Source organism: Lepidochelys olivacea (assembly GCF_965140295.1).
Source record: "Lepidochelys olivacea isolate rLepOli2 genome assembly, chromosome: 14".
Lineage (NCBI taxonomy): Eukaryota > Metazoa > Chordata > Testudines > Cheloniidae > Lepidochelys > Lepidochelys olivacea.
The window spans coordinates 17,338,954-17,364,599 of NC_140424.1; the positions used below are offsets into that span (position 1 = coordinate 17,338,954).

Sequence of the window (25,646 nt, forward strand, 5' to 3'; positions counted from 1 at the left end):
GGATTCCAGAACCCCCAGTCTGTGAAGAGGATCAGGACCAGTTGCTTTGTCCACCACCCCTAGTTACCAGTCAGGATTGGGTAACTTGCGATATCTCGTGGTAGAAATACCTGCCTCCTGAATTTTCACTGTCCTGCACCTTGTGTAGTTCCTGACACCTATGCAAAATGGGTGTAAAGGGCTCCTGTTGTGGTTTGGTAAGCTTTTACACCCACTGCTCTAAGTGACAACATATTGTGCATCAATGGAGAATCAGACCAGTAGGGCCTGTGTGGTGGGTTTAAGTCAATGGGACCGATTCTCATTTACACTAAGGCTCTGGCAGCATAAAGGAGTTTAATATGGGTGTGTAGGTAAAGTGTGCTCATTTTATGTGACCAGAGCATGAAGAGAGGCCTTAGTGTGAATAGAAAAGGCGTACTTGTGGCACCTTAGAGACTAACCAATTTATTTGAGCATGAGCTTTCGTGAGCTACAGCTCACTTCATCGGATGCATACTGTGGAAACTGCAGAAGACATTATATACAAATGTCTTCTGCAGTTTCCACAGTATGCATCCGATGAAGTGAGCTGTAGCTCACGAAAGCTTATGCTCAAATAAATTGGTTAGTCTCTAAGGTGCCACAAGTACGCCTTTTCTTTTTGCTAATACAGACTAACACGGCTGTTACTCTGAAACCTCCTATTAGCAAGTGCTCAGGTAACCCAGTGGTTATGTGTGACAAGTCCCCCTCTGTGCTGATCCACAGAAGATAGGAGTTGTTACAAGCTGCTAACTCTGGCGCTTTAGCAGCAGTTCAAGAGGCCCCTGGTTCAATTCCCAGTGTGTTGGCCAAGGTGACAGCTGCCTGTCATACTTACCAGCCTGGGTAAGTGTTGTACAATCTAGCACTGGGTAGATAGGGTAGAGTACGTGTGGTCCAAGGAGCTGTAGATGTGTGGGACTCAGGATACCTAGACTTGACATTAAACATTCTGTGTGACCTTGGACAAGCCAGGCCCCCTTTGTGTGCCTCGTTCCCCCATCTATAACACAAGGCTAATGAGGCCCTCCCTTGTAAAGTGCCCCTGAGGCCTAGAGATGAACAATGCAATATAAGAGCAACATATTGCTCTTGAGTTGTAGCAGACAAGCCAAGTACTGCTGATAAGCCCAGGATCAAATACAATCTCTCAAATAGAATCTTTTTGAAGTTCAGAAACATTTGATTAACTTCCCGCCCTTCCTCATTCTTGTTCCTCTGAACTTCCAGCTTCCATCTAGCACCAGGAGCAGAAGCACTAATAAGGAAAACAGCCCATATACATCCAATTTCCCGCTCAGTTTTGTCAGCCAAAGCAGTTCAGATCATTTGGATTAAGCTGCAGATAAGCATCTGCATGCTTATTTCATCCAAACCTGAACTCAAAACATTTTGAGACTCAGGGCAAGTGTACACTAGAAGCGTTACACTGGCACAGCAGCCAGTTACGCTGCTGTAGCTCGTCTGCTGAAGACACTGTATGCCGCCGGGAGAGCGCTCTCCTGTTGGCATGATTACTTCACCTCCGCAAGAGGCAGGAGCTATGTTGGCAGGAGAGCATCTCCCGCCAACCTAGCACCAGTGTAAACAGCGCTTGGGTCACTGTAACTTGCATCACTTCGGGGGGGTCGGTCTTTTTCACACCTCTGAGCGATGTAAGTTAGATCGACGTAAGTGGTAGTGTAGACCTGCCCTCTGTTATCACGAGATTTCAATGTGAAAATTGCTTTTCTCAGATGCCTCTGATTCCCAAATTCTGGAATAACCCCACTCCCCATGTGTCTTTGTTTTTAAACTCTGCTCTGACATTTAATGTAAAAGTGCACAGGAGAGGGGCTGTACAATGTAGTAAATCTCAAGGGGTATTTTGTAGAAGCTTTAAAACATACACTAAGAGATTTTTTTAATAACCAAAAATCTTCAGAACATTCTTGTGCTAGCCAGACATGGAGTGGGCTCTCTCCTGTCAAGTAGGACCAAATCCTGTTTACTTTAGTCATAGGAGTATTGCAGACAGTGAGACAGCTAGTGGCCCCGGTTCAGCTGTCCCTTCCTTCTCAACAGAGCACTTACATTCGTGCCTAATACTAAGAACATGCTCAAGTCGTTTGCTGAATGGCAAGGGGCTTAGCTACATGCTTGAATGCTTTGCTGAAGTGGGCTCACAAAGGCAAGCAGGAATTGGCTCATAGTTGCTAAGTACTAGCTGTCCCTGGATTCTCCAGGGCATCCTGGCTTCTCTCTGTTCAAGTATAAGCAATATGGGGCAGGGATGGATGTTTGGCTAGATCCTCAGCTGGTGTCAATGTGCATCTGGCCCATTATTTTATGTATTATAGAGAGCTGAGTGCATTGTTGGTGCTCTGTAAACAATAACACAATGGAAGAGGCTTTCTGGTGCAACGGTATAGTACATTAGTCCTTTACTTCAGGCCATGTGCGTTCCAGTTCTGATTAGGTCAAAACAAGTTTGATGGTCTCAGCAGAGCACCTTGTGTGATTAGCACTCTGCTCCTAGAGACCCCAGCCAGGACAGCATGGGGTGTTAGAGTCCAGGAACTATTGTAGGGAGAACATGCCCAACAGCTGTCTACACTACAGCTGGCTTTTGCAAATGCTATCAGACTCTCCCTTTCATGAACACTACAGCTACTAATCCTTAGATAACCTTTTCTATTAATCTCAGGGTGCTTTACAAAGGAGGGTGAATATTATCCCCCGTTTACACATGGGAAAACTGAGTCACTCTGAGAGGAACTGACTTGCCCAAGGTTACCAGAGCTTGGATTAGAAACTTGCTCCTCATTCAGTCAGCCTGTCAACTGAATCGTGCTGTCCCATTTGGCTACATACAAAAAGACAGTGTTCTTTACAAAACATAGCACTCACACATACAGCTCCTTCCTTATTAGGCTTCTGTTGTTTATCACACCTCAGCCCCAGCTATTCCAATGTTAGTAAATATGCCGTTTTGTGTTGCTCATTGTTCACATTGCAAGGATCGTTCACATTGCATGAGGATTCTAAATACCTGACGTACAATTGATCTGTGCTTTGTGAGAATGATAAACTTGCCAGCAGAGAGCAGGTAGCGTATTGAGTTGGGAATGCAGTTTAGCCCTTACAGCATGGGAAGAGTTCTGCAATGCGTGGATAGAGAGCCAACGTTTTCCCATCTGTCTGCAACACTGAGACCTGCTCCCAAGGAGAGAGGCAGAAGTCCATAGAATGTGGAGGGTTCCCTTTGGGCCCCACTGGCTTACCTGGGGAATAACATGCCCTGACTTCATATCAGAGAGTTTTGCCTCAATATCTTTGGAATTGGAACTAAAGGACAATGGCTGCTGAGCTGCATGCATCCTTCATGCCACACACAGGGCTAGTGGGGCCAGAATGGAGGATGAAGAATGGGGGAATCTACTGAATGAAAGATGGGGGAAGTATCTAGGACGGAGAGTTGGAGAATGGGTTTACAATGATGCCAGTGGTGCCAGGGAGCTGGGCCCATGCTCAGAAGGGGCCCCGGCCTGCTCCGCTTGCACTGAGCCCCGAGACCCTGCCAGCTCACTCCCCCCGCCCATCACTTGCTCCTTTCAGCCAACCTGCTGGCTGGCTGAGGGCTCCTCTCTGCCCCGTGGCCCCACCCGCTGCCTCCTCTCTGCCCCCTGGCCAGACCCCAGTGCACCTCCGGCTCCGGGCAGTCTCTGCTTCCCACCGCCTGTGGGGCCCCACCTGTCTCCCTGGAGCTGAACTTCCTGAGACTGTTGCAGAAGCCTGGCCAGTCTCAGCCAATTGTGGGGGACTGTGTGGGGAGCTTGGCTGGGCCCCTCTAGGCAAGTGGGTCCTGAGGGAACCCGGCCGGGGCAGTCCCTGGCCTGACTGATGGCGTCATTCCCAAGGGGCTGGAGCGATTCCCCACCCCGGGACCAGCCCTGTCTATGCTAACGGCTCAGCTCTGCAGATATAGTCACCTCCCAGCAGGGCCGGTGAGTGTGGTCGGGAGGCAGGGCGTGGGGGACTGGGTCTCTGGGGGGTCGAGGGGGTGCTGGGCTGTGAGGGGGCAGGGAAGATCTCTGTGTGTTGGGGCACTAGAGAGTGGGGGTTCTGTGTGGGGTGCTGGGCAGTTGTGGTGGGGCTGTGGGCAGCAGGGTGCTGGGCAGGGGTTGTGTTGTGCAGGGTGCTGTGCATTTGTGGGGGGAGTCTGCGGGGGCACTGGGCATAATGGGTCTGGGGGGGCTCTGGCCATAGGGAGTTGCGGGGGTGTTGCAGAGGTGCCAACTTCCAGATTTCCCCAGGGGTGCTTGACCCCTGTTCTGCACCAGTCCCTGGCCCCACTCCATCCTTTCCCCCAAGGCCCCACCTCTTCCCGCCCCCACTCCACCTCCGTCCCATCTCCTCCTGCCCCATTCCACACCCTCCCCCAAGCGCCCCCCCACCCTCGCTCCACCTCTTCCTGCCCCTGCTCCTCCCCCTCCCGCCCCAGCGCCTCCTGCCCCCTGCTGAACAGCTGATCAGCGGCGCACAGGCAGCCCTGGGGGTGAGTGGGAGGAGCTGATAGGCGGGGCTGCCGGTGGGTGCTCAGCCAAGCAAGCTTTTTTCCTGTGGGTGCTCCTATTGGGTGTTGGGTAGCGGGGCTGTGTGGCATGGCATGGGCCCGCCCCCGAGGGCAAGGGGCATGCTGGCAGCACAGGACTGGGTGAGGCACTGTGCATCTGGAAACTGCCGTTTGTAAATAGTGCCCTTGCACTGGGCTGGGTGGAGTGGGGAGGCCCCTGCCCTGCTCCATTGCCCCCGGTTGGCCCCTCACTCTGGAGACTGACCTCCCTGTTGCCATGCTCCATTGCCTCCATGGGGGCCCACAAATATGTTTGGCACTAGGCCCACAAAAGGTTAATCCGGCCCTGGAGAGAAGTCCATAGCCAGAGAGAGAGAGAGAGATACGCAGAGAGAAAGGGAAGCTGCCTCAGGACCAATAGGGACAGAAGGAGGAGAGACTGAATCCCACGCATCCTCTGTCATTCCCTGAGTTACCAGAGGGTTGGAGCTTTGGAGGGGAGGTTGCTGTCTGCTCTCAGACAGGGGTGGGAGTCAGTGGGGTGGTGAGCTGGGCTCTGTGTTACTTAACAGCACCACTTGCTGGCCATTCTGCAGCAGCATCGTGGAGGAGATTGGGGGTGGTGGGAAACCTGCATCAAGGACAGCAGGGAGAGCACAATAAGGGAAGAAAGGATTTGGCCTTTCTCCAGCCACAGGTTCAGTCTGGAGTCCAAGCCCCACCAAGGAGGGTCCCAACCAGTGTGCCAGCTGGCAACAATGGGGGCCTGGGAGGGAGAGAGATAAGGCAAAGTGTGGTGTAAAGCAGAGACACAGATGAGTGCCAGATGGATAGAAAGGGAGATGGGCCTGGGCCCAAGCCCCTAGCCAACCCCTCTTGGGAGATTTGGCATCCAAACTCAGAGGCTCAGGCTCCTCTCTCAGTAAAAGTCTATGTCTGTGGGATTAGACTGTGGCCGGGGAAAGAACACATTCCCGTGCTCCACGTAGCTGCCTTTTCAGCTGAATACAACTGACAGCCATGAGGCTGCTTCTGACAGTGTGGGTGAATAAATGGCCTCTTTTCCATTAAATCCCCGAGCCCCCAGGTCAGGTGGGTTAATCAGCAGAGCGTGTCTGCGGTTCTGTGGATTGGAACAGCAGCATTGTGTGGCCTGCTTTCCACATTCGTCAGCCCTTCACAGCCGCCTTCGCCTCTGCCCTCCAATCAGGTAGATTGTGGCTTATTGTCTTCTTTTAATGCTGCTGAGAAGTTGTTTTTCCTCCCAGGGCTTGTAAAGAGCCTGGAGAGGGAAATAAGTAGAGGAGAGAGAGATGAGTGTAGTGCTGATCACAGCTAAATTCAAAGGGAAAGCTGTTTCTCTTTTGTTGTTGCTAGCAGGGAAGATAATCTCAGTGAAATCCATGCTTGGAATTCTTGTATGGTGCTGTATTGATCTGCAGGGCTATTAGTTTGATAAAGCGATAATGAAGTCCTTAACAGCTATATGCAATCCTTAAAGGGTAACATCAAAAGAGCTCTAGGATTAATCAGCCTCATACCATCCCCCCAGTCTTCTAAAAAAAAAACCATGCTGAAGTTTTGCATTTTTGCCATGAATGTATGTAGATGGAAAACTGATGCCATTCTGCAGCTGGAGTGGCTGGTTGCTTGGGTCATAGGGCACAACAGTAACAGAAAGTGCCTGTCTGCTTTGTCTTGCTGAAATAACTTCAGCGAAGGAGAAAGAACTAGTTGAGCTTTCTGATCAGTGACGCATTTCACATGGATAACACCTTTATTTCTACATGACTATCCATCCAATCGATTTATGTCTGTTTGCCATTCTACAGGGGACAAGGAGAGGGTCTTGGGAAGAAAGATGAATTGTCTGTATACAGACGCAACTATACTTTTTTTTTTTTTAAATAAACACATTTAACCTGTGGAACTCACTGTTGTGGTAGTTTATTAAGGCAAATAATTTAGGATTTTTTGCAGAGGATTAGATGTTTATATGAATAATTGCACTTGCCTTTGCACAAGGTGGGATACAAATTATAAGGGATCTCAATCTCCATGCTTCAGTGTATAAACTGATCATTGGATGAGGTCAGGAACATACACTCTCTCCACTACTTGCCACTGATACAGTATTGTAACCTGAGGTTGCATTATAGAGGCTTTGTGACTTCCACTGTTTAATGTCAGGGCCAGGGTATTGGCCTGGACAGACCATTGGTCTGTTCGTGTATGACATTCCTTACGCAGACTCTCTTTGTGGGGCTGACTATATCCAATACCCAGGTATGTCGCCTCTGATTCAGGGAACTGATTTTGCTCTTAGTCATACCCATGTCAAAGAGGAGCAGCTCCACATCATTCAGTGGGATTATACGAGTGTGAAATTGGTTTATAGTCCAGGAGTCCTAAAAGTCTGCCTTCCCTGTAGGGGGATTTCCTGCCCTGCAGATTGAGTTCCACTGAATAACAGTAAAAACAATGAGGAATCCTTGTGGCACCTTAGAGACTAGCAAATTTATTTGGGCATAAGCTTTTGTGGGCTAAAACCATTTCATCAGATGCATGGAGTGAAAAAAAACAGTAAGCAGAATATATATTATAGCCCATGTACTGTTTTTTTTCACTCCATGCATCTGATGAAGTGGTTTTAGCCCACAAAAGCTTATGCCCAAATAAATTTGCTAGTCTCTAAGGTGCCACAAGGACTCCACGTTGTTTTTGCCGATACAGACTAACAGTGTGTTCCGGTACATAAAGACTCCCTTGCTGCTAGAGAGGAGGTCGTTTAGTGTATGTCTACACTGCAGTGTAAATCCAGGGTAAGCGGAACTCGAGTCAGCAGACCCTGGGTTAGAGAACCCAGGGCTTGAGCGTCGACACTGAGGGTCATCCCTAGGTTAAGAATCTTCTAACCTGGGCCCAAGCTCAGGGCTCCAGCATCCACACTGCAGTACGCAGACCCAAGTCCAACCAGCCATATTCCAGACTTCCTAACGCCCTCCCAAAATGTTGCCACTCTAGCCCTTTGTTCATGGATCAGTGTAGGAAAACTTGACTGTCCACCAAACTTGATTGTCTGGAGGACAAAGAAAGTCATCCCATGGGATTGTGGGATATTTTTGGCAGACTTCCAGAGCACAAATGCAGCAGGGTTGTGTCTGCACTGCAAAGCAATAGAGCTGGAACCCTGGGTTCCGGCTTGACTCAGGCTCGGACCCTCCAGCCCTGTGGATCCTGGGACCTTGGGTCATGATTTGTGTGAATACAAAAAGAGGGTTAGGCTTGAGCCTGAGTTTGAACCCTGGGCTTAAACACTGAAGTGGAGACGTACCCTTAAAGGCGCTAGGATGGTGAGATCAGACTAAGGAAATGCCCCTTTATTTTGGCATTTGAGTATCAAATACATCTCTTTTGGGGTTCACATGCAGCTGATTTTCTTCGCTTTCCTCCCCCAGGGCAAAGAAAAGTTCCTGGCCATCCTTAACAAGTACATGGAGATCCACGGCACTGTTTATTATGAAACCCAGCGTCCTCCTGAGGTCCCAGCCTTTGTCAAGAACCATGGCCTTCTGCCACAGCATGAGTTCCAGCAGCTTCTGAGAAAAGCCAAGGTACTCAAAATAGGGGTGTGGCCCTTTCATGTGGATTTCTGACAAAGTCCAACATTACTCTTCCATAAAATACCCAGCTGCTGATCAGGCGGACCAGAGTTGCCTTGAGAAATGTAATCTGAGGGGGAATTCATTAGCTGAAGCTCTTTTCGCTGGAGGAAGCTGAGGCTAGTGCCACTGAAGCCCTAGCTTGCAGGCCACATCAACTGCAGTAATTATCCAGAAGCCAAGCTGAGCAAATCGCAACAGCGAATTTGTCTGATTAATTTCCCCTTTTTACGAATTGTCAGTGGTCAGCTCACAACATTCTCAAGTGTATTTGTAATTCAAAATCATTCACTAATTTCTTCAGCAAATAACTCTTAGTCTGCAGGTTATTTGAATGGTGAATATTACAATCGAATACACAACTTTTACTGAGACATCTAACTCACGTGATTTACATAGCTAGAACTCAGGTAAATGACTTGAGAAACCAGCTTACATAGCCCCAATTTCGAATGGTAAGATTGATTGATTGTTGGATTGGTAGTTTGCCTTCTGTTGATTAATTACATCCAATCAGAAGAGAGAAACAATACCACGTGACTGTCCAAAGATGGTGCAAATGTTGGATTTTAAATTTTACAATTGAATATACTATTTGGAATTGTCTCTTGGGAAATATTCATACTTTGGGGTTCAAATTTGTTTTTTGCAAGCAGTTGCTCTACTAGAGTTTAAGAGATGTGAATTACATCACACCCATCGTCACACCAAAGTTTGCTCTTGGGTTCCACTGAATGTTCATAGAACACTTTTTGGTCACTATTTGCTCAGCTCTGTCCAGGAGCGTGGGGTCTGTGGATTGATTGACTAACAGCATAACTAGGTCCTGAAATGCTCCTTACTGATATCGGAACCTGAGCCCAGCGCCATAGCACTTGCTAGAGTCAGGCAAAGTGCATACTTCCCAGACCACCCCCAGCACTGCCAACCCAGTGGCATGCAAGCCCCCTATTATATTCCAGCCCTTGGCTTTTCCTGGGTAAGGACTGCCAACTGTGCCTGAATTATGGGATGTGCAAATGCCCACTGGCACACTAAATACCCAAACTCATTTCATCCTGTTACCAGGAAAGAAAACCAGGTCTGTAGACAGGAGAAGCTAGGGCATGTAGCTGCTGTTCCACCTAGGTCTGGTACTGTTTTAGGCATGATTCTGATTTGATATCTAGCAAGCCAGCAGCTTTCAATGTGGAAACAGTAGGACGAATACATGCATGATGTAAAGAGGTGCAACTTCCATTGATATTAATGACAAGGCCTCTGTTATAAATGAAGGGGTAAAGATGTACTGTGTACATTTAGCTTTGATAAAGACATCATTTTGGGGAGAACTTTATAACACATTTAAGCTATTGTGAATTGAACTACAAAGAATTTCACTTAGAGTTCAGTTAGATCAGCCTGTGTTTCTGCTGAGCTGAGCACCAGAGAGAGTTCAGATGAGTGAACTCGAGAGGCAGAACTGCTAATGAATTAGAATGCAACGGGTCTGGGCAATGGTGTTCTTCACTCAAGCTCACCAGGGTTTGTGGTTTTGCTTCCTGCAGCTGTTCATCGGATTTGGATTCCCCTATGAAGGTCCTGCCCCTTTGGAAGCGATAGCCAATGGGTGTGTTTTCCTGCAGTCTCGTTTCAACCCACCACACAGCTCCCTCAATCACGAATTCTTCAGGGGGAAGCCTACGTCAAGAGAGGCAAGTGGTTCTGCAATGTTGTGTGGCGAGAATTTGCAGGTTGGCCTTAGCCATGGCATTTGCTCTGGATTCAAACCAAAGGGGTGGACCAGCTGAGAAGATCAGGCTCTGGATGCTCTTCCCCGCAGTTCAAAGGTGTAGTTAGCTGGGTGTGGGATCAGACCCTTGCCCTCCCAATCTGATCTCTCCCCTCTCGAGACCTGGAGAAGATGGACAAAATGAGACCTGGGTTTGAATTTCAGCTCTGCAAAACAAAACCTGATCAATGAGGCTTTTGCAAAAATCCCACACCATGTCCTAATTGGTTACCCCAGAGACAGACTTCAGCCTGACCCTCCCTTTCCCAAACCTGGGGTTGTAGGCTCCCAGATAAGTTGGGATCTGAACTTGAATTGCTCCTGGTTGTGGTTTTCTAAAACAGGACTGAATATATATATATATATATATATTTTTTTTTTGTGCAAACTCCCCTCCTGGGCCTGCCGCTGGCTATGAATTTAATCTGAGTGCAGCAGGAGCTCTTTAAAAGTTAAAGGGTTGAGAAAATTGAGCCTTGTATTATTAATAAAGTGGATAATGCCGTGTAAATTCCCACATCCCTGCTGAGAAAGCCCCTCCACTGGCCACATCAAGGACCTCTTTCTCAGCTTCTCTTTCCGTCTGAGGCTGTTCCTTACCAAGTGAGTTAGAATCTACCCTAAGGTGTCCTCTATCCTGCCCCCCCCTTGATAGCCTCCTTTCCGCTGGCTCTCAGACTGGATTGCATCTTCTGTAGCCACCCTTCTCCAGGCAGTTGGGTGCTTCCGTTGCCTTGGCAGCCAGCCCGTTTGTCATCATTACAGTGTGGTGGCTGCACGCTCGCTTGCCATTCATCTTGGCAAGAGACAGAGACAGAGCAGGGCCACTGTAATTAGCTCCTGTAGAATTAATTCTCCTCCCATGTCCTCTTTGTGTTTTGCTGATGTTAGCATAATGCAGGTTGTGTTGCGAGGGCCCCGGTTCGCACTCAGCGACTTGGCAAAACTGTGAACAGAGCAACCGCTACGGAGAGTGTGCATGATGTGTGGGTGTGTTTGTGTGTGAGATGGAAGGTGTTGGAATCATTCTTTCAGTGCAGCCAGCCCTGCTGCTTTTAATTTGTGTCATTATAACAGCCGAGCCTGCCATCCTTAGCTGCTGTCACTAGGGAGAAGTGTGCTGATGACAGCAAAGAAGCAGAAGAGAGGGATAATTAATTGCCATCATCTCTTTATTTATACGTATCTGAGCCTTCTGGGCAGGGCTGAGATCATGGGAAAGTTGAAGGTCTTTAGGGTAGATGGGATATTGGGTTTGGTTTTGTGTTTTAGCCCAGCTGATTGGTCGATATGTTAGGAGAATGGGGATTACCCGGGATTGGGGCCGTTGGTTTGCTCAATGGATGGTCCTGCCCTTTGGTGCAGCTGATGCTGTCTTCTTCTCAATAATTGCCAGGTTTACTTTGGCTCTGCATCTTTGGGGAATGCTGTGACCCAGAGGTTCACTTTGCATCACAACCTGCAGCTGGCAAGGGGCAGAGTCTGTAGCCTGCTGTGAAGAAGCCTCCACTGCGGGTTCTTTACATTAGTAGCTGGGCTCCAACTCACAGCACAGCTGTGTAAGCAGCGCCATGAGTGGATTAGAAAACCAGCCTCCCTCCAGAAAGCAGCTGAAACATGGAAACTCGAAATGTCCAGGATGCAAAAAACCCCCACAAATGGTGAACTCTGCCCCCTGGGAAGAAGTCCAGCCCAAGGACTAGACACTCCTTAAGCCTATGAGCTCCATGGGACTTCACTGGCACCCCTGCAGAGGGGAGAATTTCACCTAAAGCCATTTGGCAAAACAATAAAAATCAATTTCTGCGCAAGTTCTCCCACCTCTAATGGATACTTTGTCTCCTCTCCCTGGCAAAGGGCTGCGGGAGCATGATCATGTCTGGCAAAGCATAATGCTCATTATATAAAATGCTCTTTTTCACATCTTCCTTGCTTTCAAAGCCCCTTTGTAACCATTGCCAGTTTTCATCCTCCTTTCTGTTTAGAAAATGTCCCTTCTCTGCACCAGGACTCTTCCCTCTGTCCTGTGCACCCCTTAAAAGTATAGCTTCAACTTCCACCCTTTGCCCTACTTCCTGAGACACGACCTGTGCTTGTTGGCTGCCTTGCAGCAATGTCAATGAGGCTGAATCAACAGATGCCCAAAGCTTAAATAAAGGAGAAATGCATGGAGAGGATGGGAAAGAAGATTGCTCTATGGGATGGAAAAGTGACTGCCAATAGGAAGCAATCCCCAGAGGAAGAGTCCTCACTGCAAACAGGAATGCTCAGCTTCAGTTTTGCAAATTCGAGGGTGGTTCAGATTCTAGTTCCAGTTTAGCCCAACACCAAACTTCACGTTTGATCACAGATTTGACATTTGTCTCATCTTTGTAATGAGCATTGTGCTTCTACAAAACCTTGTAGTCAGGTCTTAGTTTTTCAAACCTCACTGATGGGGGAGGTTCCGATCTGGGATGGATTTCATCTGAATCTCTGAGGTTGAGATTTGCCCAGTCGCTGAGGGGCAAATTTAATTTTATTGGGACTTAGGCATTCAAAACCATTAGGCTGTTTTAAAATATCAGCCTAAAGGCTGAGAGAAGGTGGGTTTGGATTAAAGGTTCCACTTTGGATCCATCTCTGCATGCAATGGGTTTAGTAGCTCTCATCACTGTTCCTGCTGCCATCAGCTCACCTTTCACATTGCCTAGCTGCAGGGAGGTCACTGCGTGTGGCCACAGTGCCTTCTGCAGGGAATACCACACAGTTCATTTTTTGTTTCCTTTCTCAGGTGTCCTCCCAACACCCCTATGTGGAGGACTTCATAGGGAAACCTCATGTGTGGACGGTGGACTACAATAACTCAGAGGAGTTTGAAGCCGCTATCAAAACTATCATAAGGACCAAGGTAATTCCGGGCAGAATTCATTGAAACACTGAGATAAGCTCATCTGTTGCTGAGACAGAGAGAATGGAGGGCTGGATTTGCAGGAGTCAAGAACAAGCAGTTGTTAGCAGCCCACGTGCCCTCTGTGACTGTCCCAGCATTAGTGGCTAGTCACTTCTCTGAAATTGTTTGCACATGCAAGCCAGAAATCCCAGTGTCTCAGGACAGGAGGCAAGTAGCTCTCGGCTTTCAATGGGATTTATGCTCCTGAGTTGCTTAGGCTCTTTTGAAAACCCCACTCAATGGAGTTACACTAGTTTAACTGAGATCAGAATCAGACCCAGTAGGTATGGATAGCTTGGACTCTGTAGTAACTTACCTGGAACAAACCTCCACACCTCTTGAGTTTCACCCACCAAAGCTTAGTCCTATCTATGAGGCCAGATTTTCCAAGAGCTCAATTCCCAGTAGACCTCTAAATAAGTTGATGGAACAACTTCAGCTGCTGGGCTCTAAGCACTTGAAAATCTGGCACACAGGTTCCTGAATGGAAACTGAGCTCTCTGAAAATCTCTCCAGTAATGTCCCCTGTTCAACTCTCCATCAACTTCCCACTCCCCATCAGTTAGGAAGTTAAACCCACTCATTTAACCAGGATGCAGTTTTCCCATCATGCATCCTCCTTCCCAGTGCTGGGATATTCCACAGCAAGCATCTGGGACTGCCAACCCTGTCTCTTGTAAGCAGGTAGTTTTTTTGTCAGCCTTGTATCTCCCCCTGCAAGTGCTGCAAAAGCTACAGGTCACTTCACCTACCGTTCCTCTGCTGCATTTCATTTAATTATTAATAATTATTATTTGCATTAAACAATTCAATATGAAAAGCCTCAAATCCCCCCTATTAAATATGAAGAGCTGAAGAAATGCAGCAAAAAAAAAAAAAAGCCTTTTGAAAAATGCAGCAACTGCTGTGTGAGCCGACTTCTCAAAGACTTTTAAAAATTATCTGTCATGAATATTTACCTCCCCAGTGGCAGGAGCCTTTCAAGTTGTCCAAATTATTAAAGTCAATTTTCCTGGAGGGGAGAAAAGTGCTGATCTCCGGTTTGCTCACAATTTGCTTTGGGTAGGGTGAGGCGTCCCTGTTGTTACAAAGACCATACACCACGAAATAGCATCTTAATAAAAAATGGCCCTGCATCTGACTCAGATTAACAGGAATCAGGGAATTTAATAGATTCTACAAGGGTTTTGGGGGGTTTTTTTGAGTGAATTTGTAGTGTTCATGTCAGATTGAGAGCAGCAGAGATCCAAGTCTTCCATCCAGAGAGCAAGCTGTGCTGCGGTGTAGAGCTCCCCTGCTAATATTCCTCAACCCAGATCTGTTCAGTTTCTTTGGCCCATTCTGTCCTTGCTTCCTCTGTGAAGCTGCCATCAATCAGGCTGATCCACACCAGCAGGGGGAGTATTGTGAGCCACCCCCTTTCTCCTGTCACAGCCATCACATGGAAACGCTCTTTAATTGTTACTCAGCATGAGTGGCAATTGATCTGGGGGCTCGTTCTGTAGTGCATAGCCGTCTCCATAGCTACGTCCATTCCCCCAGGGGAAATCGCTCACTAGAAAGTGAATTACCAGATTAAAAAATATCCCTAATTTGCAAACTGTTTAAATTCCTAATTCAGTAACACTCCTTGGATAAAAACAACGAGGAGTCCTTGTGACATCTTAGAGACTAACAAATTTATTTGGGCATAAGCTTTCGTGGGCTAAAACATACTTCATCAGATGTATGGAGTGGAAAATGCAGTAGAGAGGTATAAATACACAGCACATGAAAAGATGGGAGTTGCCTTACCAAGTGGGGGGGGGGGGTAGTGCTAATGAGCCAATTCAGTTAAGGTGGAAGTGGGCTATTCTCAACAATTGACAAGAAGGAGTGAATACCAAGGGAGGGAAAATCACTTTTGTAGTGCTAATGAGGCCAGTGTAATCAAGGTGGCCCATTTCAAACAGTTGAGAAGAAGGTGTGAGTATCAGCGGGGGAAATTAGTTTTTATAGTGACCCATCCACTCCCAGTCTTTATTCAGACCTAATTTGATGGTGTCCAGTTGCAAATTAATTCCAGTTCTGCAGTTTCTTGTTGGAGATCCATCAAATTAGGCCTTGCTGCTCTTTCCCTGGACCTCCTACTCTGCTGCTCGCAGGCTTTCTTCTTCCCCCTTCTAGTTAAGCCCATCCTTCAGGGTCAGGATTCCATGGCTCCTCCTTCTCCTGGGGTTGCTGCTTTTCTTCTCTCTAAGCCTGGAGCATGACTGCCGTCTTCCACACTGCAGCCCTTTCTGCTGCAAACTTCCTGGCTCGATATCTTGCGCAGCATCTTCCCCAGCTGGGCTTGATCAGCCATTAGTCATTTTTAATCAAGCAGACTCTCCACCTGTAACGTTAATTGGCGTGATCTGCCCCACCTTAGCCCCTGCAGGGCTGGTGTGGGGTGAACAGCCCACCACACTAGCCAAACCCCGATCGCCGTACTGACTAGTCACTACTGAGTGATCAATACTCAGGGCCAGATCCTTAGCTGGTGTCAAGTAGCGTAGCTCCACGGAAGTCAATGAAGCTACACTATTAACTTACACCAACTAAGGATCTGGTCCTCAGTTTCCTATTATAGAATTACATTTCTAAATCATTCCTCTGGTGCCTGCCTGGTGACCCTCTGGCAATGGAGTCTTCAGCCCCAGCAGCCTGCAGACACAAGCAGAGGATTCCTCAGCTGCTGAGGCCAATGTAGAAGTAACCCACCAGGAAGGAAACGGTTCCTATCTGCCTTACAGTGGGTTGGGGTAGCCTTTGCCGGGAGCAGCCTGAACAAATTCAGGAGCAGCTGGTGATGGCTTCCTTTACTGAGCTCCATTGGCTGTATACACAGTATGGTATGACCCTCGGCTGATTGGTCAAGGCATGGGGCCGAATGGGAAGGGTCCATAGGAAGCAGCTGGACTAAGCTGTGGCCTTTTCTGATCACTGGCAGCAAATTTCACCCAGCCTCCCACTCTTGTGAAGATCTCCCCAGTGGTGCAGCAAAGACAGTGGGAATGCTTGCCTAGCCTCCCCTCCCTCCCAAGCAGTGAGAACAGCCCTGTGTCCCTCCCACCATGCAGGAGAGACAATGGGAATACTGGCCTGTGCCTTTCCAAGCCGGAAATTGGGCTCTAAAGAAGAGGGCATAGATAAATCAAGAAGGGCCTTTGTGATTTTGCTGCTGCTCAGTGGCGTGGTGTTTTTACAGTACGAGGAAAGACTGAACAAGAGATTGCAAGAATGAGGTGGGTATGGAAAGAAAGAGAGTAGATCATGTGCCATCTAAAGTAGCCAGTAGGAAATGCCACTGGGGCTTTCCTCTAAGTATTGGGGAAGGTCCTGGGTCTGGCTTCTCTAGGAATAGAAACAAATCTTTTGTTGTGGCTCTAGATGATAGAACATCTAACAGACTGATGTTCCAGTGCCCTTGGGAACTTGATAAACCATCTGCTTTCCAAACAGCAGCACCAGGTGCTGCCATGTATTCAGTGCTCTTGAAGGATAGCACTCCCAAGTGGCATTTCTTTGAAAGGCAGCAGAGCACCAGAGCTGACAATCTGTGACCCTATTAGGGCTCGTACCCGAGCTCTCCCCATATGACAGCAGCTTGTTAGGTGTGGGATCTTTGGTGTTGGTTACGGGCACTCGCGAGCTGTAGTTTGTTTTGATCTCGTCTCATCTCTTCTCCTCCAAAATATTGCAAAGAATGTATCAAACCACCATATACAATTATTCGTCATTAGGTGCATCTCAATTAACATTAAATTTTCAATAATTATGTCCCTGACACTGGGCTTCCTGTCAGCTGTCGACAAAAACTGAAGTGAGCCGCGTTGACCATCTCTGTTCCATCTGCGCTGGTGAAATGTTCCCAAAGAGAGAGGGTCTCAGCTGCCGAGCTGGTGTTTAAAGGGCACATGTGTCACATCCTCTGCATGTTACAAGATGAATTAATGGAGGTCACATCTTTCCATCAGCAGTGTAAAATCAGCAAAAAACTAGGGGTGTAAAAAAAAAAAAAAAGAAAGTTATCAGATCTCCACACAGCAATGCCAGCAGCTCCACCTCTCTCCAGAAATAAAATGGGACAATGTCTATTCTCTCCTTTTTGGGCCCACTCAATCAGCTGCCAGAGGGGGTGAGTGCATTAGCCTTTCACCTTTTGAAACATGGATTCTCTAGTGCCCAGCACTGTGTGCAGTTATTTACTCCAGTGCCCGGTGAATGTAAAATGCTGCCACCCTGATTGGGCACCTATTTTGCACTCAGTTCGTACTGGAGTAAATGACAACACAAGGTGCAGGACAACACAGAATCAGACCCATGGATGCCAATCCCCACTGAAGTCACAACTGGCATTGAGTTTATTAGTCTTTCATCCTAGTGTGTATTACAAAGCCGCTGCCTGCTCTGGCCTCAGTTTCTGCTTGAGGGAAGCTCAAGACCAGGATAGGTCCATGGTGCCATGGCTCAGGATTCACATGGAGTGGCAGAGCTGTGTGGGACCCAAGACTTGACTAGCAGACGATGCTGCAGGGCAGGGATTCAGGTACTGGCAGAGAGGCACATGGCCTCAGATTGGAATAGCAGTTGGTGCTGCAGGTCAGGACTTGGGTCCCTTGGCAGAACTGTTTGAAGAAAGCATAAACTAGTACTCTTCATCTCGCACCTTAATGAGTATTAACGGACTCCCAGCTCTGCAAGGGGAAACAAAGAAGAAAGACGAAAGCCTTGTGCTGCTCACACAATACTATCTCTTCAAACAGATGAATAAATTACTTGTCCCAGCTTCAAAGCTGGGCTCACTTCTCCTCTCATTTAGACCACTGTAAATCTGAAGTAACTTCAGTGAAGTCAGCAGAGTGACTCTGGATTGATTTTGGTGTAAACGAGAATGGGATTTGGTCCTGTAGCAGGTGACTGCAGGAGAAGTTTTGGGTGCACAAAGGTTCCTCATAAAAGGCTTTTGCTGGGCTCACTGGAATCCCGACACACATGCACACGCACTCATTTAAGATAAAGATTCTGGGCAACATTTTCAGAAGTATCTAAGAGACTTAGGAGTCTAAGTCCCATTTTCAAATGTGGGTTAGGCAGTCTCACTGGAAGCCAATGGGATTTAGGCTCCTGAATTCCTAAGGATAATTCTACACTGCAAAAATATCCCTGTAGCACCAAGTCTCACAGGCCAGGTCAACTGATACAAGCTCATCTCGCATTATGGGGTTACAAATATCAGTGTAGATCAGAGGTAGTCCATTATTTTTTGTTAAGGTCCAAATTTCTTGGTCAAGGTACGGTCAAGATCCAGACTCCAGGGAAAATAATAATAAAAAAACCCAATTATAATAATAAGTAAATATAAAGATTTCAGGGTCTGTTCAAAAGCATCTCCTGATCCAGATTTGGCCCACACTCCACCTATTGGCTAGTGTAGTTGTTCCTGCTCAGGCTGGAGCTTGGGCTCTGAGACCAACCCCCATTGCTGGAGTGAGGCACATTGGCAAGGCATTATGGGTAAGCTTGTCCTGACATGACTTGACCCGAATCTGTTCCGTTGAGAGAGACCTTCAGGGCTATCTGGGTGCTATCAGTCTTTCACCAGCACTGAGGGTCTGATCCACAGCTCATTGCAAGACTCCCATTGCCCTCCGTGGATGTTGAATTGAACGGCATTTGCTTTAAAAGAGTAAAAACTACAGCTCAGCTGTCACAATTTTATTTAAAACGTGCAGTGACTCTGGAGGAGACTGGTGGGTTTTTTTCCACTGGGACATGTCTTCTTGGGCTAATCCCTTACCAGGTTAGAGCTCCTTTTAAAAGATGTATATAACCTCTCTGGGAACAGGGAGAGAATGTAAAGTAACTCACAGCAACTTCCCCCCCCTTTTTTAAGGGCTGGTTTATTAGAGATGCTGTCAAGGCAATTAGGCCTAAAAATTGACCTAGCATAAAAGCCTTATTATGGGCTTTTGCTGCAAGATTTCCCCTAGTATTTTGTCTTTAAAATAATGTTTTATGCAGCAGGAAGAGAAAACAAAATCCCGTGGGAGGGAAGAGAGAGAGAAGAAAGAGAGAGGGTGGCTTAGGGTAGCTGTGTCACAAGTCCGAGAGTTTCACTAGAAAGTGTCTGGAGAGTGCTATTTGATCTGTTTAGCTGACTGTACTGGAGCTAAGTCTTGAAGAAATGTTATATGTGATGGAGTTCTTTTTAGATACCAAGCATATCGCCAGTAAAGTTTGTTCTCACTGTCTGGGTCTCACTATGACCAATCACACTTAAGTGTAGCTGCTGCTGACAAGTTCTCGCATGCAAGTAAATAAGGCAATCCATGGTGCCAGAATATTACAGGAAGAACATATGCAGCATCGTTCTAGAAGGACACCTACTGTGTTGGTCATTTGGTAGCGAAGCCCTAGGATGAAGCCCTGGTGACAGCTGGACTTCTTATGCATGTGGCTATGCGTGCCCCCCCCATCCCTCCTCAAATAAATTATTTGAGATTCAGATGGCAACCTCATTCCAAAGCCATGAAGTTGTTTACATTTGCTGGAAAATGGACCTTTGTTCTCTGGACAGGTGTTTGAATTTTAGCTTGAGCCTTGGCTCGGTTTGTGACAAAGCCCCATCTCAGGCAAGTTGTGTGCGGTTTCAGGTTTCAGAAGGAAAGTCCCGTCCCCTTCTCCCAGGCTCAGCACTGCAGCATTCAGTAGCATCTGTAACAAGTCATGGATGCACTTTTTGTGTAACATGCTTAGCAATTTCTTGTTTTCCCCGGTGCTTATTGTTACCAAGGATTTCTGATCTATTTATAATAAAAACTCAAATAGAGGCGGCGGCAAACACCATAAACTCAGGCAAGCAAATCAGTGGGCAGTCACAGGTAGCAAAAAGAGAGCGAAAAGCAAGGAGACAAATTACAGCCCACCAGGAAATGTGACGCTGGAAGAATTTGTCCTGGTGATGAATTACAGCTGTTACATGGAGTTTAGAGGCGAGAGAAGGAAAGAGGTTTCATTTGAGGTCATTTTCTTGGGCTTCAGCTTTTACATTGTCAAAAATAGTTCCCACATAAGCAATATAATACAGCCAGTATTCTGGTGTAATGAAGGGAGAAAGCTTCATTATATTAAAGTCAAACATTCAGGAATATAATGAAAAATTATATATTTCAGGCTATGCTTGGGAGAGTGGCATATTAAGCATTGCAGTGAAAATAGCTGGTTAAAATCTCCCCAGTCTGCTGTTACACACTGTTAGGCAATTGTGTTATTTTCTATTTATTTGTCTGATGATGTTTGGATTTTTATCATTATTATTTTGAGTGAGAGATTTAATATTCCCTTTGGCGCTGCGATTCCTCTCGGAGACTCAGCCCCCTGCAGAGAAATCCCATCTCTACATTTATTCCTCAGGTACCTACCTGGGATTCTAAATGCTCCATCTGACAACAGTGGGCTCCATTCACCATTGTTCTGCTGCCCCTTTGCACCTTCAGCGCGAAGGGATCCTGGGGCTGGTTCTGCACTCACTGGCGAGCACCCCCAGCAAAGGGGCATTCCGAGGTGCACTGGGGAGGCCCGTGCCAGGAATGGGGGAATCGTGGCTGAGGAAATTCTAAACCTCAGCTGTTTCCCAGCTGCTGCAAAGCCCACAGTGGCCATATAAGTCAGAGCTGCCCAGCCTGTGCTGGGTGCTGAACTGGCTGCCAGCAGCCCCAGGATCGGGGGGGGGGAGGCAGTGTCCTGACACTGGGCTTCACACTTGCACAGGGATGAGTTGGGGCTCCTGGCTCCTGTCTTCTGTCCCCATGAGCCTGGGCACACCACTGCATCCTGTGCAGCGATGGTGAGTGATGGAGGTGTTGTGCTGTTGCAGAATGGGGTGAAACCAGGGCGGTGTGACTGTATGTCGTTGGTGCTGGGGGTACAGCACCACTAAGCAAGGGGACATGCACATCTGGCAATTGGTGACTCCTCATTCAGCATGGAGCGCCACCTCTCCCTCCTCTCAGGTCATGCGCTACAGGTAGGGTTGGCTCTGTCGCATCTGTGGCGAGGTTTCCAAGAGTGTCCCAGCCACATGGCTCCGTATCACCATTTCACACACTCACACCTCACTCTACTGCAATAAAAATCTTTAAAGGTGGATTTATTATGATGGACTCACCACGTTGGCCATGTAAGCATGGGCTAGATTCATAGACTCATTTCATGGGTTACTTCCATCCATGCTGCACCTACCTTTCCCTGTCTTATGGTCCATTCACTCCCCTCTCTTGTAATGGGGAAATGGAGAGACCCTTGCCCCCAGACAGCAGGGCAGGTAATGTGTCCAGTCAATGGGATTTGGTTCTAGGACCTTGTCGGTGTGGCTTGCGTGGGAGTTCTTGCCGCGTGCTGTCCCAGCTCTGCACATGTGGCTGGCTCAGCGGACCCCGATAGAACCTGCCCAGAAAAACCACAGTCTCGGTTCAGTGGCGAAGGTGCTCGGCAGGGTTTATTGTCGACTAAGCACCGTATTAGCACCCCTGCTTAGTGGCTATAGGTACACTAACACACGTGTGCCCGTCACAATGGACCAGCTCAGTCAGCAGCAGGTCTTTCTGCTGCCCCTTAGGCCAGACAAAGGGTTAAGGCGAGGTGTCCCAAGATTTATAGACTAAAACAAACAACCTGGGCTAAACAACCGACATGCCAGCTTCCGTGTTCCGTGATATGTTTGCTACCTCCTCTCATTCCTTTCTCCTGTTGTTTCAGACAAAATATTCCTGTTCACCACTTCTGTCTGGGTACTTTACTCCTGATGTTTCTGACAAAATATCTCCATTCATCACTTCTGTCAAACCATCTTATCCTGTGCTAGGTTGGGGTGTATACTTGTGCCAGCCTGCTGGAATGTGTTTACATATTCGGTGTGTTTTAGCAGTGCCAGCAGGACGTGCCAAGACACTGAACTTACATGCCCTGACTTTGGTTCACAGTTCAGGCCTCAAGTCTTGCATCAGGCCTAATGCTCTAGGCTCTCTCTGCTACACTCGGGTCTCTGTCTTCTCTCCTCGTCCCCACCCTCCCACTCATCCTTCTTTATAGCTGAGCAGATTTGCATCTCATCCCAAGCAGAGCTAAGAAATCTTATTCCCTCTTTAGCCTCTTGTGCCACCTGTCACAGTAACTCCTGCTGGTGATTTTTGATGCCTCTTCTGTTAACACTTCATCATCTGTTCCGTGCCTGGTAGTGAGAAACGAGGCCTGGACTGGGGGAGAGATGTTCTGTGAGGGCAGTGTTTCCCTGCTCACTGCATTTCCTCCTCTCCTACCGCTGTTCTGATTGTTCACCTTCGCTGCTGCTCACATCCCCCGTCCCCCCACACCGCCTCCTTCTCCCATTGCCACCACATCTTCTCTGCTCACCCTTAACTCTGTGATCAAAACACTCGTCCCCTCTGCACCAGCTCTGGTGTCCCGTCTGTTATCCATCTTTCTTCAGGCTTTTTGCACTCGCTCTCTTGTCTTTTTTTCCCTTCTGCTTCTAATTCTGATTGTGTGGCTGGGACCACAGCAGAGTGCCAATTTCTTGAAGATAATTGTTTAATTAAAATATGACAGGCCTGGCCTCCTGTTGACAGCCACGCTGCCGGTGATGTTGGTCACAACAGGAACATTGGCTGCCACGAGAGTGACAGCTCTCTGTGAAGGAGGAGAAGACTCTGGGTACAGGCAGGCAGGAGTAGAGACCTAGGGCTAGATTGTGCCCTCGTGGGACGTGGAGGGACCATGCAGCATCCAAGATCCCCAGGAAGAAATCAACGAGAATTCCTGTGGCACCAACTGCAGCAAGCTTACTGTATCATAGCCTGGACACTGTGCCGTAGTTCAGATACCGCGGAACCACCTCCCGGCCCTTCTAAGCCTTTGCCGCTCGGTGGGGACTGACACATTTAGTTCCCTTGGTGATGTTTGTGTGCGTGATGTGGACACTTGTCACTGGGATCTGGAATGAAAAACTATCCAACTCATTTAACACGGCCACCAAACAACTAGCCAGAATTAGCCTGGACAGATTCCAACTATCAACCTACAGTACAAGGAAAAGGTTCTGTATCCCATGAATAATCCCTTACCCTTCTCAATACCTTACTAAGGATACATGAAAAAGGAGAGGGATAATGTGTTAGCCAACTTCTCCCTGCCCCTAACCTACCACAGACATGTTTCATCCACCCATTACAACCTCTCTTTTAGGTTATGAGCTTTTGTAGGCAGGGACTGTCTATACAGTGCCTCACACAATGAGGCCCTGATCTTGTTGGGGGCATCTCTGGTGCTGCTGTAATACAAAGAATGAATAGGAATAAACTGAACTTCCTTGGCAATGCCAGGATTAAAACGGGGGGTGGGGGGGAATCTGCCTCCCCTTAAATCTGTGTCAGGCAAAATGGAGGACAATTCACAGCATTCTGCTGGTAAAGGGTGAAACAGGCAATTGCAATTTGCTCTGCGAAAGGAACTACTATTTAAAGAACGCTCAGAAGCGCCCATCAAATCCTTTTATCCAAGTTCCCAAGTCAGGGCGAGCTCAATAATTCATAGGCAGGATCAGCGCCTGTCATTATGTCGAAACTGATTACCGCGCACACCTGTAATTAGATATAATGGGTGTAATTTCCAGTCTCGCTGAGATATTTATGGCAGAAAGTTGCTTAGAGATATCTTCTCTCCAGGCTGAGCCTTTTGAGTTTTGGTTTGATAAGTACTTCAAAAGGAGACAAATAATTCTGAGATTTACTGTTGGTGAAACGAAGGAACAGCATTTTCAGAAAAAAAGAATGTAGGCATCTCTTAGTTTGGGACCTATTTACTGAAGGTGCGTCCCGCTCTGGAGAGGTGCATCTGGGCCAGGGGAGGAGTACTGCACAAGTGCCCTGCTGCATCTCCCCTGCCATCCCATTTTTACCCACTTAGACAATTCCCCTCTGGAAGACGGGGTCAGTGTGATGCTTTGGGGGTTCACCCAGACCAATAAGGGGTTGTGTCACTGCCTGCCCTGTAATCTTGGGTGCTTCTGTGATGTGCACTTTGGCTCAGAGCCCTGATACACCAACAGCCCGCTTTGCTGCTCCTTTAAAGAGACTGAGGATTTTACCTTTCAGTTTGAAACGCTACATAATAAAAACAAGATTATGTTTATTAAGACAGAACAGGTATTGAAGTGATACCAAGTAGAAGGAATTGGGATAGAAATGGTTACAAACAAACAAACAAAGGTAAAATTATGCTTCTAAGACTAAACCTACCCTAACAAACTAGAATCTTTTGTTCAAAGTAGTTTTATCACCGCAGTTGCTTTTCCAGCATGGCTGGCCAGTTCTTAGCCAGGATCTAACACAGAGCTCGAAGCAGTAGGGTTTTTTTTTCTCTTCAGCTGAAGGAGACCCAAATGACTTTTTCTACCCACGTATATCATCAAAGTTAATCTTTGTTTTCAACATCAGGAAGCCCTCCTGGGGGCTCAGCTTGCTGTGTCCAGCAGGGAAATGATGCCATGGTAATTTTTGCAGTCTCTCCCTCCCAGTCCAATTAGTTAAGTGGTTATCTCCCCCACTCCCTTGTTTGATGGCTTTGTTTACCTTTTATGTACATGTACCTTTATTGTGTGTCTTTGTTCAACCTACATTGGAGGCACATTCAAGTAGGGGGGACCACATTCCTTTGTCTAAGGTGGGGGGGGGGGATTTAAGCCCTTCCTGCCAATCACATTTTAAGACCATATGTCCAGCACATATTTCAGATTTTTCATATATCACCCCAACATACGCACCACCCCATAATATTAATGGCCAATGCATTACCAGTTCGCATAGGATACTTTACATGACACCGTTTTGATACAGATTATGACAACAGTGAGTTGGGGTGATACACTAAGCTGGTCAGGCCAGCTGAGACACACTGCTACTTACCAGGCAGCTTCTAGCTCTCTGGCAGTGGGATGCTATTAGGGTCACAGTCAGGAATGGCCTATGAGCTCCAGGGCTGAAAGTTCCTTCCAGGAAGTACGTCCTTCCAGGAATAAGTGTGCAGCACTGTAAGTGTTGCTCACAGTGGAGAAATTGTTGCCTGTCCTACAAGGGAGTCAGTAAGCAGCATCGCCCATGTGTGGAGAATGAATCTATCTATCCTCATCACTGTAGTATCTGAGCAACCATTAAAGAAAGGTGATGAGAGAGAGTACTGTGATAAGAGTACCTGTGCACAAAGCAAGAAATACATTAACAGAAAGTTGTGGACAGTTATCAGTTTCAGGCAGTGGCTGTGATTTTCCAGTGCGTAGCTGTAAATTTCAGGATGTGAGGGTAACTGTTCAAGGAAACAGGGATGGCTTTACATCATTCCTCTGCCAATACTCTACTGATTAAAAGCGAAAGTAGAAAGAATCCTCCATAAGGACAGCAGTGTTTCATAATCCATGCTAAAAATATGCCATTCATTTAAATGATAGTGCCAATCCAGAGAGAAGAAGCTGAATGCTGTGTATAAATAGCAGACAGAACACGGGGGCGGTGTGTCTGAAATGACACTGACTCAGAGCTGCTGAAAATACATTTGCTTTATCCCAGCATCCAAACTCTGCCAAAAGCTTCTTCCTGCTTCACAGCCCTGGGTATTAGACTGACTGCA

The 25,646-nt window shown here is 47.4% G+C and overlaps 1 protein-coding gene across 1 annotated transcript in view; it reads left to right on the forward strand.

Moving 5' to 3' along the window:
* Positions 1–25,646, forward strand: part of MGAT5B (alpha-1,6-mannosylglycoprotein 6-beta-N-acetylglucosaminyltransferase B) — a 170,188-nt gene that overhangs the window by 132,917 nt on the left and 11,625 nt on the right. Inside the window, exons 12-14 of the mRNA XM_084646624.1 lie at positions 8,038–8,193; positions 9,789–9,935; positions 12,786–12,902. Of these exons, the coding sequence (XP_084502750.1) occupies positions 8,038–8,193; positions 9,789–9,935; positions 12,786–12,902 (420 nt within the window). The remainder of the gene's footprint in view (positions 1–8,037; positions 8,194–9,788; positions 9,936–12,785; positions 12,903–25,646) is intronic.